Source organism: Ammospiza caudacuta, chromosome 11 (genome assembly GCF_027887145.1).
Source record: "Ammospiza caudacuta isolate bAmmCau1 chromosome 11, bAmmCau1.pri, whole genome shotgun sequence".
Classification (NCBI taxonomy): domain Eukaryota; kingdom Metazoa; phylum Chordata; class Aves; order Passeriformes; family Passerellidae; genus Ammospiza; species Ammospiza caudacuta.
Window position 1 is genome coordinate 16,288,287 of NC_080603.1, and position 19,954 is coordinate 16,308,240.

The 19,954-nt window shown below is 43.4% G+C and overlaps 2 protein-coding genes across 3 annotated transcripts in view; one reads left to right on the forward strand and one right to left on the reverse strand.

Moving 5' to 3' along the window:
* Positions 1–9,117, reverse strand: part of LOC131562261 (IgGFc-binding protein-like) — a 107,412-nt gene extending 98,295 nt beyond the window's left edge. The window contains exon 1 of the mRNA XM_058811857.1: positions 8,840–9,117. Coding sequence (XP_058667840.1) covers positions 8,840–9,117 — 278 coding nt within the window. The remainder of the gene's footprint in view (positions 1–8,839) is intronic.
* MB21D2 (Mab-21 domain containing 2) overlaps positions 2,541–19,954 on the forward strand; it is a 64,832-nt gene continuing 47,418 nt past the window's right edge. The window contains exons 1-2 of one of the 2 annotated variants that reach the window (XM_058812366.1): positions 2,541–2,613; positions 9,239–9,443. In XM_058812366.1, the coding sequence (XP_058668349.1) occupies positions 9,239–9,443 (205 nt within the window). In that variant the 5' untranslated portion in view covers positions 2,541–2,613. Of the gene's footprint in view, positions 2,614–9,232; positions 9,444–19,954 lie in introns of those variants that run through there. The other variant, XM_058812364.1, reaches the window with a different exon arrangement.

Sequence of the window (19,954 nt, forward strand, 5' to 3'; positions counted from 1 at the left end):
GGAAAAATCCCATGCACTGTAATAGAGGAGACCCTGAAAGGCTTTTATCTTAATTACTGCAGAAAATTACAGAGAATTAGATCCTTTGTAATGGTTTTCTGAATCATCCTTTGGGATTTGATAGCAAGAATATAATTTGCTATTGAATTGTATAGACTAGTGGAATAACAATGTCTCTAGAAAAGTGTTCACTATCTATTAATGTCTATAGGGCTTCCCTATAAAAGGTTTCTAAAAGCCTTTTATTTACAAATATTTCCAGGGGGTTCTAATATGCTGTTCACCTTTGTTTATAATGCACACTCATTAGAGTAAGAAAGGCAAAAATAGCAGAGGTCAGAGATCTTATTTCTGGGAAAAAGGACTGCATGAAATTACAGGACACCATCTTTGTAACCCTGTGAAAATGCATCACATAGCCAAGGAAGGCAGAAACAAGCTAAGGTTTTCATCCTGCATGGAGTTACTGTTGGCAGACCCTTGTTCCCAGCTAAACTCTGCAGCTTTAGGGAGATGCAAAGAGCTTTACTTTGTATTACAGGTCCCTAAATTAACACAGTAAGTTGAAAATGGAATTTGATCATACCTTGGAAGCTTGCATGCAAGGATCCATGTTTGCACGAGTAATGTAGCAATAATTGATCAATTCCTTGTTTACTTCTTCAGCTGAGCAGCAGCCAGGTCTTTCAGCTGCAATCCCAGCTCCCTCCTGAGCAGACTGTGCTATACACCACCTGTTTCTTCCTCTCCTAGTACTTGTTGAACTGACAGAAAAGGGCTCCCTGAACCCTGCGCTGCACCCTCACTTCCACCTCACAGACATCAAGGGAATTAGGGTGTAGGGGGATAGAATATAAGGAAATAAAGATAGTGTAGAAAGTAATCTTACCCCTAAAGAGTTGCAGCTGGGCCAATTATGAAAGATTAGGTCTGACTTTACAGGCCACAGCTGTAACCAATGAGAAGCAGAGTGCTGTAAAAGAGTGGGGTGGTGGGGTGAGCAGGGAACTGGAGTCAGTTGGCTGCTTTGTGAAAAAGTCAGTGCTCTGAGGAGCTGCACATGAGAAACACCAAGAAGGTATGGAACATTTGTGGTAAGAAGACAACAGTATGGAACCCCTGCAAGAAGAGGAGAACATTAGGGAAAACTGTCTTAGTTGTGCAGTGGCTTGCTACACAGGTCTGGTCTCACTGTTAACATGCTTAAGCATCTGAGGAGTGCTTGCAATGGCAGTGTGGTGGGGCACTGTCAGGTGCGTTGTGTATTTGGGAGTGATACCAAGCACCTCTTCCATTCCCCTGGTCACCAGTAAGAGCCATACAGTATCTGCTTTGAGAGTTTTCCATTTCTGATGGGATTTTCTGTTCCTTTTTTTGGTTTATGCTCACTGCTTTTGCTCTTTTCTTATATGACCTTGAAGGAAAGGACCTTCAAGGTCATATAAGAGTCCACATGACAAAAGGTGTTTGCTAATCTCAGACTAAAAGGTGCTTTTCATTTTCCAGGAATCCACTCATTTTGCAGATACTCACATACCAGCTGCTAACACAAAACACTTAAGAGTAAATACAGACCATTCCAGAAAGCAGAAAACAGCATGCTCAGTACTGGAAGTGGAAAACAGTTTATGTTAGTTATTAGATTTATAAGTTGAACTAAAGCTAGAAAAAGCATTCATGTGTGTTGCAGATCTGACCAAGTCCTGGCTCTCTAATACCTTTCATGAAAAGCACAATTATTTTGATTTTCCTTATCTTTCCTTCCTTTCCTCCCCTCCCATTCTTCCATTATTTTTCATTTGCAATTGTCTGTCTTGGCAGACAGACAAGTCCTGTGTTCAGGACACAAACTCCTACTCGTTATTATAGATCTCTAAAATGTTTTATCTAACACATTTTCAGGCTGTCACTAGAATTACAGGAGAATTTTTTTGTTGTTGTTATTATAGATTGTTCCTGCTTTTTGTTTATCCATCTCAGATTTTCCCTTTCTCAGATATGAACCCATACATCAGCCAAAGCTGTGCTGAAAGCTGCTTCTCAACAGCACAAAAAATGAGCTCTTAAAAATCTGCCAGCAGTGGCCAGATGTAGAGAGATTTTTTTAGTGAAACAGGGCAGTTAAATACAGTACAGAGCTCAGGCTTCCTGAATTTCATTTTATGTTAATGTATTTTTATAGAAAGAGATGAAGAAAACTAGTAAATCTTCATGCTAATCAAAAGGAAATTGATATGTCAGTGTGGTTTCATAATCATTTACAGATTGGAATATTCTAACAGGAAGCATAATGTTGGGAAAGGCAGAAGAAAGGGACTTTCGGCTTTAAACATGTGACCAAGGGAGGTTTCCTCTTTGTGTGGATGCTGCCACAGGGAATTGTAGCATTTCCTGCAAACCTCTATTTTCCCCACACCCTTATGATAACTAGTAAGAAGTGTGTTCTTCATAGGAAAGAGTCTGGGTGTTGGAGTGTTTCTTGTTCTCAAACTCAGAGAAATATCCATCTTTTACAGCTACAGCCATTTTTCAGCTGTGGCCCCTACACAATGGGATTTGAAGTAAGAAATGATGCTGAGACTGGCACATTACAAGGCTCCAAAGAGGTAGCAGGTATGTCTGCAACACAGTTGCTATTTTACTGAGTTTGCATGTAAAGTGCTGTGTTGAAATCTGCTCAAGAGCTGCAGAATATGATGTGAAACTTAAACTGCTGCTGGTAGTCAGTTTGTTAGCAGAGGGGTGGCTCAAGAAATGGAGTTATTGGGTCTGGTGGGTCTGTACATCACTGCAGGCACAGACTCACTGGGAACATTTCTGAGCTCCTGGATTGGAAGACAGTCACTGAGTGAGGTCTCTGAGCACACAAGGAAATGAAACAGAAGTGCTAATGACCACTTCTTCATTGTATTTATATCTGGTTTCCTGTACAATAGAGCCCTGATTGTAATTTGTGGGTTTTGCTGTTATTGTAATACAAGCAATTAGCTACAAATGAACAACAGCAGTGAGTAGACAAGCTATACATAATGCATATAGATGTGTAAGGGAGCATGTCATACTGTTTGTGTTCCCCAAACTGCCCCACCAACATTTATTTATCACATATGGAACCAAACCCAAACACCAAATCTGTATCCTCTCCATGTAGGAGAAATTTGCACATGGGTGAGGGATTTAATATTCTGGTCATATCCCTGTACCAAAGCATGAGCTCCAGTGCAGCACTGCAATGCAAAGCAATGCTCAGATATGAATCCAAATTTTACTGCTTGAGAAAATCCCAATTTCAAAATAAATCTAAAATTAACATAAATCCAGGAAATGAGCAGCATAAATCTATACAAACATTGCTTACAGAGGTCCTGAGCCAGCCCACTTAAAGACTATGAAGTTTTTCAGATCAATTTCAAAAGTGCCTGGCTACAATCTAATGACACTTTACGATAATGAGATTAACACATCACTAGTATATTTTCACCTAAGTAAAAGACAAAAAAAAAAAGACACTGAGGCAAGAATAGTAAATGATCCACCTGGGGACTTTCAGTAGTTGTTGTCTGAAGCTGGTTGAGAATCAGGAGTTTGCTTCTTAGAATCTTACTTAAAAGCATCTGCTCTTCTTTTAGAAAATGTTTTAAGCATCCTGAGTATGGGTACTTTGAGGCTGGCTGTGACAGATGCAATGCTATTGTTTAAAAAAATTTTAATGAGCACAGCTCTGCTGCCATGCGGACAGCTCAATGCTGTGTTCTACTGACAGGATGCAGATCACAACTCTTCACAGGGGAAGGCTTTTTTTTTTTTTTTTAATCTGGAGAAGAATTTTAAGTCTGTCAAGGAAGCAACACACACCTTTTTAAAACTGTATGAAGATTGTGGTGTGTGCTGGATGCTATTTGCCTGACATAATCCTTGGCATATTGAGATTGTGCCTGTACATCATGCAGACTTTTTAGCTCCAGACACAAAATTTATGGTTCCTGGAGGGGGAATAAGGAGGAAGCAGAGCCTGTCATTGTCTCTGGGAGATACCTGGGGGACACTAGGTGTTTGAAGAGGGACACAGCTGAGTATAATCCTTGCTAGTTTGGCTGACAAATTTAATAGTTGTGACCACACATGTCCCATGTGGAGACAGCTCCAGGTGGCATTAGTTATTAGAATTGAGCTGATTTTACCCTAAAAACAGGAGAAATAAAGAGGGAACCATGAATACAACACAGGAGCCAAATTCCTTGCCAGTTCCAGATCTCCAGAGTCTGCAAGTGCTGTGATGGGGCTCTGTGACTGCAGTTCCTCAAACTCTTGCCCCTTTAAAGCACATAATTTGACAAGCAGAGCCAGGGAAACGTCCTGAGTCCAGACTTCATCTGAAAGATTCTGTGTGCCCTGAGTCTGCACTAAACCCAGATTTTGCAGATCCCAGCCTTGTGATGCCTGAAGACAGCTACCTGTAAGTGCTGTTTTGAAGATATTTTTGCTGTGTATGAAATACAGGCAGTTTCTGGCTTCAGAAGGAAGGGAAAACCTGGCACAAAGAAGCACAAGGAGTGCTTTGGTTACATCATGGTATTCTGTGACATTCCAGTTTTGTCCAGGAGTCCCAAAAAAGCCTTGCTACAGAACCAGACAAGGGACTGCTATGAAGGGAAAGATCTGAAGAGTGGTGAAGCAGCTGCAGTACACTAGGATATCACCACCTCAATGAAAGTGAGGTCCTGAATTATGTGAAACCAGGTTTGGTGCTTCTCTGGGCTCCTTCCTACTGGGACTGGTGCAGACCTGGGAATTGAGGTCCCACAGAGAAAGTGTACAGGCAGAGGAAAAGGGAGAAGTCTTGGCCAGGATCCAGCTATCAATAGGAAGAGCACAGCTGAGTGCCAAGCCAGTGAAGGAGAGGGAGGAAGATGGCACAGCAGGATCCTTGGTCTGCCACTGAGCGACTCTCTCCATGTGAGCAGCTCATTTCCCTGCTCTGTCACTCTTCTTATCTGCACAGACAGCCTGTTCTATAGGCCAGGACCAGGTTTGTGCAGCACAAGGCACAAAGGACTCTTGAACAGCTTAGAAGGTACTGCAATAATACAAAGCAGAAATTGCAGCCACCAGATGGAGAAAATAGAGCACTTCCAGTCAGCAATTTTGTTCCTGGTGAAAGTCCCATGCCACATGAAGCTTTGAGCTACAGCTGCTGCTTTGCTAAGTACAGAAAAGGGAGGTCTTTCTGGAGTCTACTTTGAAATTTTAAAAACTGGGTACAATTTCCATGAAATGAGGGATGAATTTAGCTCATTTTTCATCATGCTCTACTTATCAACTGCAGTGAAATATTCCAAGATGATGTATCTCAGGCTCCATCTTATTTCTGGATCTTGCTCCAATTAATTCCCTCTACAGTTTACAGCACCTAAATGAAATGGACTGAGCATCAGGCCATGAGTTGCTTGGTCTATCTCCCTTGGTACCCTGGGCCAATTGTTCTTCATAGCTACTGCAGTACTGTTTTGCCAGTCTTAGGATGATGGTATTATTACTCACTTGCTATCCAGCAGTTTTTTGAGCCAGCCTATTCAAGTGTGAAAAGCTTTTTGAGGTCCCAGGTCATGCTACAGAAGTGAGAATAGCTATTTCTTCTCTTTCACATCATTTCTCTGTGGCATGTTGTATTTCTGAATGCAAGTGGCGCTGGAAAGACAGTATCTGTTCTGCAAGAAAAAAGGAAAAGGAAGTCTTTTGAAGGAGGAAAAAAAGGAAGGCTGTTTGAAGGAAAGAGAGAACACATGGGAGAAAGGAAGGGTGAGTGTGAGAGGGAGAGCACAGATTCTAGTGCAGGTGAGAAGCAGTTTAGTAATCCAGGTTGTCAATCCTTATCCCTTAAGGTGAATGTCCTCATTGGCAAGTCTTGGGGCCAGCATAACAGAGGCTATAGGTTCCTTCCTAGTCCCAGATAATGCTCACAAGAGGAGCTTTGAGGATGTTGCATTTTTTCCAAAAAGAGTTCAATTTCAGAAAGAAAAAAGATTTGGTAGAAAACTCTGGGCCAACACTATTTGCAATCTCATTCTCATTTATTTGCTCAAGTAATCCCCAGTGCTTGATTTACGTAAGACTTGAATTAACTGTGTATTTATTCAGAGATCTTAAATTACACTGATGTGATGAGGTAAAATTGCAAGCTGATGCAGTTTCAAGGGTATTAACAAGCACATGATGGTGAGGCAGATCCCACTTGCCACTGAGGAATCCAAGCCCATTCAAAGGTTTCTAGAGAAGGTGGTAAGAAGGATCTTTTACAAGTGCAACTGCTTTTCATGAAGCAAAATTTATCTTAGCACTGAGGTGAGGTAGAGAGGTGCAGTACCTGTCAGAGACTTTTGAAGAAAATTAAAGCTGCTGGCTTGATGCTGGTCTTGGTGAGCAGTCTTGGTTTGAGCTCAGACACTGAATGAAGCAAATTTTTGGATCTGAGCAATTTCTGAATAATGCATGGTACCAGGAATAAAAAAATTCAGGTGAACAAAAAGCATGGAGCAGCTATGAGCCTGATATAATGGAAATTTTCTCAAAGTATGAAGGTGGCTATAACTTCAAGCAGCAGTGTCATTAAAAAAGACAAAGTGAAATCGCCATTGCTTTTGGTGTTAGCTGTTTCTGAAGAACTTCATGTTTTCCACAGGTGCTTAGTGAATTCAGGCAATGAAAGCTACTATGAAGTTGTCACTGAATGGGATTTAGACCGGTTAAATGAAGAGAGAGGAAAATGATAGTCTGTGGTTGATGTGGGTGGAGAGTTGATGGGACCATTTGGAGGTCCACTGAAAGATAGAATCTGAGACAAAATGCTCATAAAGAAATGACTGGAACTTCTAGTATTGAAATATGATGCAGCAAATAGAATATGGTTAGGGAAGAAAGCTATCTGGTCCATGAAGCTTGTGGAGGTCATCAGCTTGAAAAAGATGAAGCAAGAGGATTGGGGATGAAAACTGTAACTGGTATAAAAAGATCCATCTGCTTTGCCCAGGTGGTGCCCGTGATGCATGCAGCAGAGCTGCTGGAGGTTTGCACCACGTCAAAGGGAAACAAGGAGACCCACACAGCTAAAATGGTTATGACAGGCACGCAGGAGACTTAGAGGTGTTCAGAGACGGACAGGGCAGGTCTTGAAGCGGCTTGGGGCTCAGGAGCTACTGTGGCTTCTGTGGGAGCAGCATCATCACCAGAGGGAGCTGTCCGCCTGTATGAGATTGTCACCCCGGCAAGAAACGCTGCAGGGAAACAGCACCAGGGCTCCCAAAGCCTGGCAGGGGCAGGAGGCGAGAGAGCTCAGACAGGCAGCGACCGCAGCAGCCTGGAGTGGAGGACATGGGCTGAGCCGGGCTAGCAGAACTAATCCCCCAGGGCAGGCCGCCCACACTGCACACTGCTAATTGCTCTTCTGCAAGTCAGATCCTGCATGGTGCTATTGCCATCAGTTAATTTTTTTTTTTTTTTTTTTTTTTTGTAGGCTTTGCTGGGGAGGGAAGAAGAGGAGAGGTGGTTGGTCAAAGTCAGACAAGGTGCTAGTCAGAGGTTCATGTGACAAGGCAGCTGATCACCGAGGCTCCGATGGTGAATGAAGTCGATGTGTGTCAGTCGACTGTGAGCAGTGTCTGAGCACAACAGGGCCCGTGTACCCAGCAGAGGGCATGTGCACACACACACAGAGTCCTGCCTGTACCTCTGGGACATCATTTCTTAGATAATGAGCATATCAGTGCCCAAAACGGTATCTATCAGCGGCTACAGGACAAAGCCAGAGGCACCAGGCGTTCTGCTTGAATGGTCTGTGGTTTCTGTAACAGGGTCCAAACCTACCCTTCTGCTGAACTTCAGATCAAGGTAATGGTTCAGAGGAGCTAGGCAACATCCCGAAGCTCAGGTTTAAAGACTGGCATCTGTATTTACAATGTATCAGGCAAACCAGCCTGTAACCTCTTCAGATCCTCATGTGACCGCTTCACACTGAGCTTTACTTATTTATTTATTATCCGATTATTTATCCAAATGCTCATGCCTGATTTTGGTAGACACATTTTACCATAGTCTGAGACTGAGCTGAAAGCTTTGTCTCCTGCCAAGAATCTTGAGAGGATATTACATATCCAAGCAGTTTGCATCCATGGCATGGTATCTAAATGCCCTACAGAAGACAAAACCAATGTATTTGTATGCTGCCTGGGCAGAAAGACAGACAGTTCTTCCAGTGGATGCACTAATACATGTAACAGATAGTGCTGTATGTGTTCAATGATGGGTCAAGGCACAGAAGATCAGGCTAAAGGGAGAAAAACCACTGCAGGTTGAAAAGTTAGAAGGCATTAAAATTACATACAGAAGAAAAGGGTGTAGTCTTGCCGATAGGAGAAGTGGATGAAGATGAGAGGTCTGGGCTCCTTGCCCCAGGCTACTTGACCTCAGGCAAGTCTTTCGATATCCCATTTCCCCTCCTTTCCTTTGTCTATGTGGCTCCCAGGAGCTTCGAGACAGGGTTGGTTCAAGCGCAGGAGTTGCAATACTTTATCTTGGTCATTTCTCCTAGGACATACCATAAATTAATTTCTTATACATAAACATATATGTATATCTAAAGCAACCTTCAAGGTAGCGTAAGAAGCTAAAGAGGGATAAACACAGAATGTTTGGGGGATATGGAATAGCAGAGTTCATAACCAGTTATTAATCCACTTTCAGGACAAGGCTTTTGCTGAAGTTTAAAATAAATTTAAATTAAAAAAAAAAAAAAAAAGAGAGAGAATGTTATCCCGAGCCAGCGGTGTGGCTCCAGCCCCAGCACCCGCCCGCCGTGACGCCGGCAGCTGGCACCCCCCCGCGGCCCGGCCGGCGCGGGCAGCCCCCGCTGAGCTGAGCCGTGCCGTGCTGGGCTGGGCTGTGTTGCGCTCCCCCCGGCGGGCGGGCGGGCGCTCCGCGGTGCCGCGGGCGGGGGCCGAGCCCGGGCGGGGGCCGAGCCCTCGCGGCCGCTTGTTGATCGCGGCCGGCGCCGCTCCGGGCTCCGCGCCGGCGGCCAGCCCCGCGCCCGGGCTTGCCGCTGCGCCGCCGCTCGCCTTCTTCCATTTCAACAGTGCAAACCCCTCCTTTTTCCTTTTTTTTTTTTTTTTTTTTTTTTTCCTCTCCCTTTCTTTCCTTTTTTTTTTTTTTTTTTTTTTTTTTTTTTTTTTTTTTTTTTTGCATGAAGATGGCGGCGCCTCTCGCCAGCAAGGCAGGGTCCGCCGGCACCACCAGCAAGCCTCCCTTCCCCGAGCTGGATTTCCGATCGGGAGCCAGGGTGGAGGAATTAAATAAACTCATCCAGGAATTCACCAAGCACGATCAGAGGGAGTACGACGACCAGCGAGCCCTGGAGATCCACACGGCCAAGGACTTCATCTTCTCCATGCTGGGTAGGGCAGGGACCGAGCGGGGCGGGGCGGGGGCGATGCCGGCCGGGGACCCCCGGGCAGGGCTCCCGGCCGTGCGGCACCGGCGGAGCCTTTCCCCGCGCCGGCCTGGGGGGTCCCCGCTCGCAGGGCGGCTCTCACCCCCAGGAAACTAATTTTTCCTGTCCTATCCGACTAGCCTTTGGCAGCGATGTATTTATAAGCACAGAGGAAAGGCTGGGTCGCAGAGCTGACCGGTGCCCGAGAAACACGCCGAGCCAGCAGGCGAGGCGAGTCCGGCCCTTTATTGTTTTTACCCCCAACTGTCGAGACATAGGAAGCACAGATTTTTAATTTTTTTTTTTTCTGGACCGCTTATTTTGGCTATTAGACCGGCGGATGCTTGTGCAGGAGCATCTCCCGAACTGCCTTTCTTGCTTAGGTTGCAAAACTCGCAGCGAGTGGAGCAAGTGAGATTGTGGCGGGGGAGTCTTCATCTGTGTGAAACTTTGAATCGCAGGCTGGGATCCTTAAACCAGGGTGAAGCATGTGTTGGCCCTTGCGGAAATCACCTGGGCTCTAGCATGACTAAGGCTTCTTAAGAGTAACAGTAGAATGACTAACAACTCTGATTCTCCAGGTAGTCAGTTTCTGATAAATATTTACCCTGAATTGACTAAGAAATCACTCAGAGGAATAAGAGCCTTCAGGGTACAAAAGGATGCGCTTTAACGTGCAGATTAGACCTTGAAATCAGTCGTCCAAGTTTCAATCATTGTCTTAAACATACTCTCAGCATTTTTGTGTAAACAGCTGCTGTGGCCGGTGAATGGCTCTTTGTAGCTCAGAGGTGCACATACACCCTTAAAGCATACTTGGCACATGATCTACATGTACACTCTGAATAACCTACATCACTTTTCTCATCCCGAAACACAGAGCTGTCCTATTGTAATGAATATTATTTTCTGTCTCAAAGGATTATCTCTATGATAGACCAGTTCCTCTACAGCCATGAACACACCTACACTCTGTTATGAGAATCTGTCTGTCCCACTGGTTATCTTGTAAGGTACCTGGATCAGTATAATTGCCCACTGTATGGGATTTGCACAATTTTATATGTGTATTGCTTTTTCACCAAGGGCTGGACAGGATATAGCAGACTAAATTTAGCCTGAGAACAAGGACAACAAGTTGAAAAGTCAGTAGTGTGTATATTTATAGTTGCAGTTATAAATATTTTCCCCTTCCCAGTTAAACAACAACAAAAAAGATGTGGTGAAGCCATGGTTGCCTCAAAGCCTGTAGGATTTTTTTTTTCTTAAAAACATGATCTGGTGGAAGTCATCCAGTATTATCATCTGATACATTTTTCAATCAGGGCTTTAAATAACTGGCTGAGGAAACATGGCTGGATGGGATGGAGCAAAGAAGAGTGAAGAGAAAAAAGCAATAGCTGCTGTGGCTAGCAAGCAGAGAAAGCTTTGTATGATCCTGTTTAAGCATTAATAGTCTTTGCAGGGTACAGGGATCACAGATTTTCTTCCTGCCTTGTGTAGGAGAAAGCAATAGAAGAAAGACAGAAGAATAAACTGGAGCATGCCTTGTATTTCTGCAAATACACCCTAATGCCTTGCTGTTCATGAAACAGGGAGCCTTAGGCTGTTCAGAAGTAATGTAAATTAATGTGGTTGTCTTTGTTAATATAATGACTGGGAGATGAGCATTCTTCAGTTCCAAATGTATAGCTAAACCATTGGTTTCAACAAAAAAACTTATTTCTGTCTAAGTTGTACCTGATAATTTTCAGTAAGTCTTGTTTCTGAATAAAAGAAGAAACTTGAGGACTGAACCCAGGACAGAAATGGAGATGGCATGTCTAATTTGCCTGCATTAGACCCTAGAAGTTGTGTTTGTGGATCAGATCCTTCTTAGCAAGAGAGGCTCTTAAATCTAAAAGGATTTAACTTATTAATAAATAGCTCTTTCCCCTGTGCCTGATCTCTCCCATATGTACTGCCCTTATCTCGTCGGGTGATGATAGGAAAATTAAACATAGCTTTCCTGATTTAATTACACTGGTGTGTAATTGGTGGATGAATGATAGGTGAGGAGACCTTGCGAAGATTCTCAGATGTTTGTACTCTGCATGGCTTGCCCTCTAGGTCAGACTTTCCTTTTAATTTGTATTAACTCTTTTTCATCTGTGTTGTCTTGCCCTGGCTATAACTGAACTCTGGGAGAGCTAAAGAGTTGGACTGTGAGAAAATTAGGGAGAGGCACTGTTGTCGTGTGTTTGTCCAAAATCTTGTGTCCCAGGCTTTAGAAGAGGACTGAAAATGACTTACCTCTCTGGTGGGAGAAGTGAGCATTTTCTGAATGTGGGTGGTTCCTGGCCATTCACAGTCCCTTTCACAGTCACTAAGACCATATGGTCTTGCCAACACCCCATACCAAAACAACAGGTGTATTTTGATGCCTTTGTTGGTAAATTCCTGTACTCACACTGAGCTATGCCTGATAAATTCTTATCTCTTTGATTCAGGTATGATTGAGATTCAGAGGAGGGAGAGGCTGTAGGAACCAAGAGAAAGAGTGGAGAAAAGACAGTCTTGTGTGCTGGGCAGAGGGCTGGCTGAGACAGGCTGAGACCAAGTGTCTACCTGCTAGTCATGAAAGGAGCTAACTACTTATTCCCCTGATGACTCAGTTTTGGGAGGGTTTTGGGCATAAAAAGGGATAAAGGAGTATTTTTATCAAATGATGATATTACAGTCAATGATATTTTGATTTTTAAAGTACTTGCTGCCATTGTGATGGGAGGTGCATAGCAGTCATATTAAAAAGCATTTAAGGGTACCTGATCTAGAGGGTATTATTCCTGCAGTACAAGTACTTTCAGGAAATTCTTTAATGAATACTGGCTGTCTCTTTCTGTTCAGCACCTAAGTCAAAAGTGCTTTAATGCATAGATGTGGTAGGCTTAAAAAAAACATATATTATGCTCTTGAGAGAACATAATTGAACATTGCATATAAAATAACTCCTTGAAATTTCTAGTGCTATTCCTGCCTCAAACCAACTCATGATGTTTGGAATACTGACTCTAGAATTTTATATAGTAACAAGAGAAAGGAACAAAGATATATGAATTAGTACAGACTATATAGAGCTATATTCTCCACTACAGGTACACATCAGGGTTCAGTCATCTAGAGCAGTTTTCAAGCTCTTTAGGTTGGTGTTTTGTTTCTATTTCCTACTATGAGACTTCTCAGCAGAGCCAGAAGACAGATGCTTAGGACATTTCATGCCATTCTGCTTCCTGAGAAATCAAATCAAGGAACAGACTAGTTTAAATTGGTGCTAAAGTGGCCTTTTGGGGTTTTAAGGCCTCTAGTGTGTCTTTTTGTCTCTTCAGTGGTTACTTCTGTGGGAAGTGGCCACCAGGGCAGGCCATACTTTGAGCATCTGCAGCCAGCTGCAACTTAGAGCTGTTGACAAGACCTCTAGAGAGCTTGTCTCAGCACCTGATACAGGAGAGGTGGTGATCCTGTTCTGAGATCATTTCCTAATTCTCTGGTGTCTGCCTGCTGCTGTGCTGGGTGTGCTAGCAAGTGTTTGTGATAGAGGCAAGTCTCAGTGGAAGCAGGGCTGGCATCAGCAAATTATTTCTGCTGCAAATACCGATTCCCAAATGGAGTGAGCTACCCTGCTGAGCCCCTGCATCTGTAGCAAGGCTTCCAGCTGTTTCCTGGACTCATGAGCCCCTAAAATATGTACTCTGGAGGTGCAGATTGCTGTGCTGACAACACAGGTGTCCTCACAATAGCTTGCCTTTGTCAGCAGCTTCTACAAGGAAAGAATTTTCCAGTTTCCCTCTGTACCTGAGGTCTGTGTAGCAGAACAGCATTGGCAGTGTGACTCTTGTGTGGGTTTGTGTGGCATTTTTTTCCTCCCCTCCCATACCTGCCATAACTTGCTGATAAAATCTATTGTAGATTAGATTTCAAGCATTGTTTGAAGTGTTGCCTGTTTAGGTATGTGTCTAGCATACATCATGGAAATTCTGTGCTTCCTGTTGTAGTGTCAAGCTGATGAAATAGCAACAGGATTGGAGTGATCTCTCTAGGGTTAAGTCTTTTGTGTGTGTGTGCCTTCTCTCAAGAGAAGCCAATCATGATAGGAGCACACTGTACTCTGAGGCCTATGTTAATAAAGGCTCCCTGCTGGCATTCCCTGTGCTGCTGAATGCATAATGCACAGCTGTTAAAAACAACCTTACTCTATCACAGATTTCATTTCTGGCTTCACTAGTGTCTCCTCTCCCTGCAGGCCACATGTTTCTGTATTTGCATCTGAGGCTGGGGGGTTTCTTGGTGGTTTTGTTTTTCTTAATTAGGGGACAGTGTACTAAACTGGTAAGGTAAGGCTACAAAGCATTGGTAGCTTCTATTTGGTTGTACCTTTCATCAATCAACCAATTGCTTTCACTGGGAATTGGTTAAAAAGGTTTGGTAGCCTCCTCTGTGTCTTTGTTCAAAGGGATTGTTGGTCTATATATGTATCACCAGTGAAAATAGACTGAAAATCTTTGTCTCAGTTTGTTTTAAGATGCTGGTATTTTACTTGCTCGACTACTGTTTTGAAACATTAGTCTGTGATGCAAAGTATTTAGTGTAATAGCTAGGAACATGTCCTGAGGGCACAAATTCTCATGGCAGGCTTGTCAGACTGCCCACCGCCTGTTCTTTCAGTCTGTGGAAATATTTGTAAAAGATTTGGGAGAATACTTGCCAAGCCCAATTATGCAATTATGTTTTAAGGGCAATTTTATAATTACAGTGGAGGATGGTAACCAGGATACAGGAGTTGTTGAGGTTTTGACTTTTCCATTTTTTTTCCTATGTGACTTTTTGTGAACGCTAAAATATTCGGGGCAATTCTAGTTACAAATCAGTTGTTCAACTTTCTTTTAAGCAGCTGGCTACTTTTATAGGTGAAGCTAAATTAAAGATGACTCCAACATTGCTCAGGAAGGCTGGAGGACATGTTTTATTATAGCGTTGGTAATGTGCAGGTTGGATGAGAGACCCAGAGTAGCCCATCAACAATGCCTAGAGGAAACTCAGAGGGTAAAAGTCCTGCCTGGACTTCTCAAAGAGAATCTCCAAGCTGATCAGGTTTTTTTAACAGTTAGATTTGTCTGTCATAATTTTTATTTCACAAATGACAGGTTCCTGCTTTGTGTTCTCCACAGCTGAAATTTTTGCACTTTTTCTTGGGCCTTTATATGTGCAATTTTGCATTGAGGTGCACCTTTAGGGACATGCCCCAGTCCTTTTGGTGCAAGGATGGTTTTCCCAGGCACACCTCTGGAATCTTCTCCTGCCCTGTTTGTACTCTGCAGGATTGGTTAGGTGAGAAAGTGCCCAGAAGGGTTATGGCTAAGGCCAAGATTGCCTTTCACCTCCAGTCAAGGGGTCTTGAGCTGCAAGGGCTGCTTCAGCATGACACTGTGAACAGTGATTGAGATGGCAAATTGCACTTCCAAGCACATCTGTGTGAAACCCTGTGGTGGCAGCTGCAGGTAGAGGCTCTGGAATAGACCTGTCAGGTTTCTGTGAGTCTAAGAAAAATGACCTGCTGTGGAGTCCATCACCTTTGTCTGGGTGATGCTGATATATGAAGCTCACTTGAGAAGCAAGAGCTGTAGATCCTTTGCTGTGAAAGGAGAGGCTTAAGACTTGAGTGCATTATATAGGGTGACACATCTCCTGGGTTTCCCCTTAGCAACAGCTGGGGTGGTAAGTTCCATGTCCTAAAAGAAAACCATTAATTCTGGCCATTGATACCTTGGCCTGCCATCCTCTGAACAAGGAGAAAATTCTTTGAGAGTGACAGTCCCTTCATGTGTACAACATAATATGTTACATTTAGACTGTCTTTAATTTGCTTATCTTTGGGGTATGAAACAAGAAGTAGAGTAGGTTGGAGTTCTGGGGAAGCAAAGGGGAGTGTCTGGAGTTTTTTTTTTCCCTTGGAATAGCAGAAGATCTATCATGGGAGCTAAGCAGAAAGCAGCTTTGGTAGCTGAATTCAGAGAATGTTCTTTATTGGGAAAAGAGCAGTGAGCCTGCATGGGAGCAAGGGTGAGAGAGCTGAGAAATGACCTCTAGCTGCATGGCCCTAGTTATTGGTCTGAGTCTTGTCCTGATGACTCCTAGAGTGGTGTGAGTTCAGGAGCTGAACTGTAGCTTTATTGGAACTCACAACCATATTTCATAGGTTCCCCATCTTAACTATGGATTTTATATCCAATGATGTTTTATCACTTCTGTTAGCACAAACCTGTCTAAGTAACAAAAATAGGGCAGTCAGCTTTTCTTGGTGGTTTTTCTTTTGGAGGGGGGGTTGCTTTTTTGTTGTTGTTGGTTTCTTTTTGGTTTGCTTTTGTTATTTTTCTAATGGAACCTGAAGGCAGCTTATGAGACATTCAAAATAAATCTTTCAGCAGCAGCTGATGTTGCAATTGACAGATGCAGCTATGAATTTTGCTATGTTTCATTAAGAGAACTCCACTGTTTGCTTTCATTTCTACCATTCTGTTGCATTCCCTTTTACTGTAAATAGCAATTGTCCTGAACTGAGTAAATTAATCTGTGCCTTAGTACTTCAACCAAACTGGCAGGTCTCTGAATCATGTACTTTTACAGTAGATAAACTTTCTGCAGTTCTTTCAAAGCACTATTTCAGTGACTGTGTGGTTGTATAGGAAGCATTCAGTTGGAAGAAGATAGATTCCCTGCTCCCCAACATATTTGACTTTTGAGCTTTTAATAAACCCTGGATGCTAAGAAAGTCACAATGATCTTATTAATGCATTGTTTCAACTGTCAGACAGTCTGATTTTAACCTAATTGAAAGCATTTAATTAGAAGGTTGTTAACGTGTTTTGTTATCAGCATGCTGGTGTCAAAAGTACAAATACCATGGAGTGGGGGTGATTGGTTGCTCTAAGGTTCATAATATCCATGTCTTTGACACAGCAGTGGTAGCTACTGCCACCCACTCATGTTTAGGGCTGTGGGCAGACATTTTCACAGCATTGGGTGGCTTCAGCTGGTAGAACAGGAGGTGGGTGGCATCTATTTCAACCTAAGAAAATCGTTCTGTGGGTGAAACTGAGTCAGAGTGAGGACACCCTAGACCTCTGTTCTGAACTGCCCCCGAATTTATACAGATCTATGCAAGTTTTGGAATATAATCATATGTAGTAGGCCTTGGTACTATGAGAATCCTTCCTTGTCTCCTGTGCTTCAGCAGTCTGTGAAAAGAGGGATGGTACTGCAAGAGTGGAACACTGTGGTGCTGCAGTTCTTCATGACAGGATGATTTAATCATGCAACTCTCCCATGTAAAGGGAAGTCTGGCTCTGAGAGTCTTGCCATGAAAAGTATTTAAATAATGAAGGCAAATAGTTGCCTGTCACTTGATGTTGATCTAGTGGCTTTGAGATCAAGTGCAATTCAACGTCTATGAGAGAGATTACAACTTAACTCAGTTCTAGCAAGTAATATTGTTTTGTACTGAATGGACCCCAAAGCAAAATTGGGACAAATTAGTTTAAATAATGCATCCTGTCTGTGGTGTGCATGGTGATGCAGTTTAGCAGTGTCAGGCAATGCCACTCAATAGAAGGCAGCAGTTTGGGACAGAAGGCAAGGGGAAAATACATGGCAGTGCTCTTTTTTGTTCTAAGATGTCTTGTCTCAACTCTCCTGTTCCTGTTTGTGGGATCTTTTGGCACTGCCCCACAACCCTCCCTCAAGGATGGATGCTTTTATTCAGTGATGCATATTTGACCTGGTTTAGAAAATCAGGTTCTGAGGTTGTGAAGGAGTAGTATTAAACATCTATCAAAAATGCTGAGACAAACATTGCAGTTAGCTTCTGTGTGTTTCCCTTCAGCAATTCTACTCTTTGTATTTTAATAGTCTGAAGAGTTCCGTCTTTGTGATGCTTTGGGTGGCTCCTTTTGGAAATGAATCCTGTGCTGATAGCTCTGGCTGTGTCCCATCCACAGGCACGTGCTTGGAGATATTTTGTGTTTGTTTTGTACCTCACTAATTAATGTATAAGTTAGTGGTAGAACAGCAGGAAAGCTGCGTTTGCTGACACTTCATGAAATAATGATTTAATCCTTTGTGACACGTTCCTGCTGAGTGTCAAAGCTGATAACTCTAATCTCTGTCCCTAGCTCAGTGCAACAGGAACCTGTTCTAGAGGGCGTTTTGCATGATCTTGCAAGCTCTTGTAGGTACTTTGTGACCAATTAATTTAAACTTTTTTTGTACATTGCCACTCTTGAGCATGATTGTTCAGGATTGTCTGGCACACTGAGGAATCTGGACTTGAGAGCAAACAAAGGAGCTAAAATTTGTCTGCTTCAGATGAAATAAGGGGTGTCATGTGAGCAGCAGGGAAATGCTCTCATTTCCTTCTAAATGCACCTCTTTGTCAGCAATCAGAGCAAGGCATGGTTCTGTTGATCCAGAGGTGCTCCTTGACACAGCTTTGCACTAGTTTGGATGGGGGAATGATGGACCAAGGGGGTCTCAGTGCCCTGAGCTGGAAGACCATGACTGAGACAATTATCACTCCCAGTCAGCCATGAAATTGCATGGGATCTGCTGCTTCAGTTGGATCCTTAAAATCTGTGTGGCCTGATAGGATTTATCTGAGAATTTTTAAAGACCTGTTGGTGTTATCACAAAACCTCTCTTAATGACTTTGAAGTGGTCTTGGGAATCCAGAGAAGTCCCAGCTGTCTGGAAGCTAGCAAACATTCCTGATTTTCAAGAAGGGCAAGAAAGATGACCCCAGAAACTACAGGCCTGTCAGTCTCACTTTGGTGCTTTGTAAAGTTATGGAGAAGATTATTCTGGGAGGTATTGAAGAACACTTTGAAGACAACACAGTCACTGATCACAGCCAGCACAGCTTCAAGAGAGGAAAGTCTTGCTTGTTCAATCTGATTTGCTTTCATGACAAGGTAACAACCTAATTACCTTACCATCACGTACTGCATCACCTGCCTGGCAGTGGAGGGGATTGTCCTGCTCTGCTCTATGGCAGCCTCACCTCGAGTGCTGGGGCAGCTTTGGGCATCACAATGTAAGAAAGACACCAAACCATTAGAGAGCATCCAAAGGAGGGCTGTGAATGGTGAAGGAGCTGAGGGGAAACCGTGTGAGGAGCAGCTGAGGGCACTGGGCCTGCTCAGCCTGGAGGAGGCCGAGGGAGGCCTCTGCAGCCACAGCTTCCTCCTGAGGGGAAGAGGAGGGGCAGGCCCTGATCTCCTCCCTGTGCTGACACTGACAGCACCTGAGGGAGCGGCCTGAAGCTGTGCCAGGGGAGGTTTAGGTTGGATGTTAGGAAAAGGTTCTGTCCCCAGAGGGTGCTTGGGCTGGAACAGGCTCCCCAGGGAAGGGGTCACAGCACCAGCCTGGCAGGGCTCCAGAAGAGTTTGGGCAATGCTCTCAGGCACATGGTGTAACCCTTGGGGATGGTGCTGAGCAGGGACAGGAGCTGGACTTGATGATCCTTGTGGTCCCTTCCAACTCAGCAGATTCTCTGTGAAGCCCACCCCTCTTCATTCTATGTGATTCCAAATCCTGGGTGTGGATGCAAATCTGTATGCAGGGATAGCTGAGAAACTACTCTGCAGTATTTAGTCCTTGAGATACAACAAGCAAAGCTCGCTTCTGTTCTGGCATGGACTGTGAATTGCTGTTTAAAATAAACTTTTGGTTTAATGGTATTAAACAAAAAATGTGCAGCTCTGCAAATTGAGAAGGGAATGTCACAGTAACAACACTTCAGGGCCTCTGAAATTCTTCTTTTACACTTGCAATACAGTGTGCTGAATGGCAGATCAGATATTGATATTGGCCCCTTGATATAAGGTTTTTAAAGCTTGAGTTGCTGAAATATCTGTATTTTGTAGACAGTAGGACAACCATGTGCTAAGCAATCAGTTACTTGAGGAAAATAAGAGGAATGCAAGTCTCTCTGCCAGCACAGCATGTCTCTGACAAGCTGAATTAAATGCTCATGTTTTTTCCAATGAGGAAGCTGTAATGCACATCTAAGTGCATTATTGAGAAAAAGGAACCATTACAATTTGATTGAGCATCTCTCAGAGGCTTGCATTATGTAATAAGTTGTCTGTAAAAGTTTGACCCTGAACTTGCATTTTTTCTTAATATCCTGTGAATGTCTATGGATGTGCAAAATTTACAGTTGAGGCAACAATGTTACAGTGATACAACCCCCTTTGACACAGGCTTGTAACATCAAAGAAAGACTGTTTCTGTGCAGTCATTTTAATTGTCTTGGGGAGAGATTTGCATGTGCTATATAAGCACTTAGCAAAACTATTTTCACACTACCAGAGCTGCAGAGTTAAGTTACAAGTTAGTCTGGAAAATCAAAGTTTAAAAAATTATTTTGATCCTCTTAAACCTAAA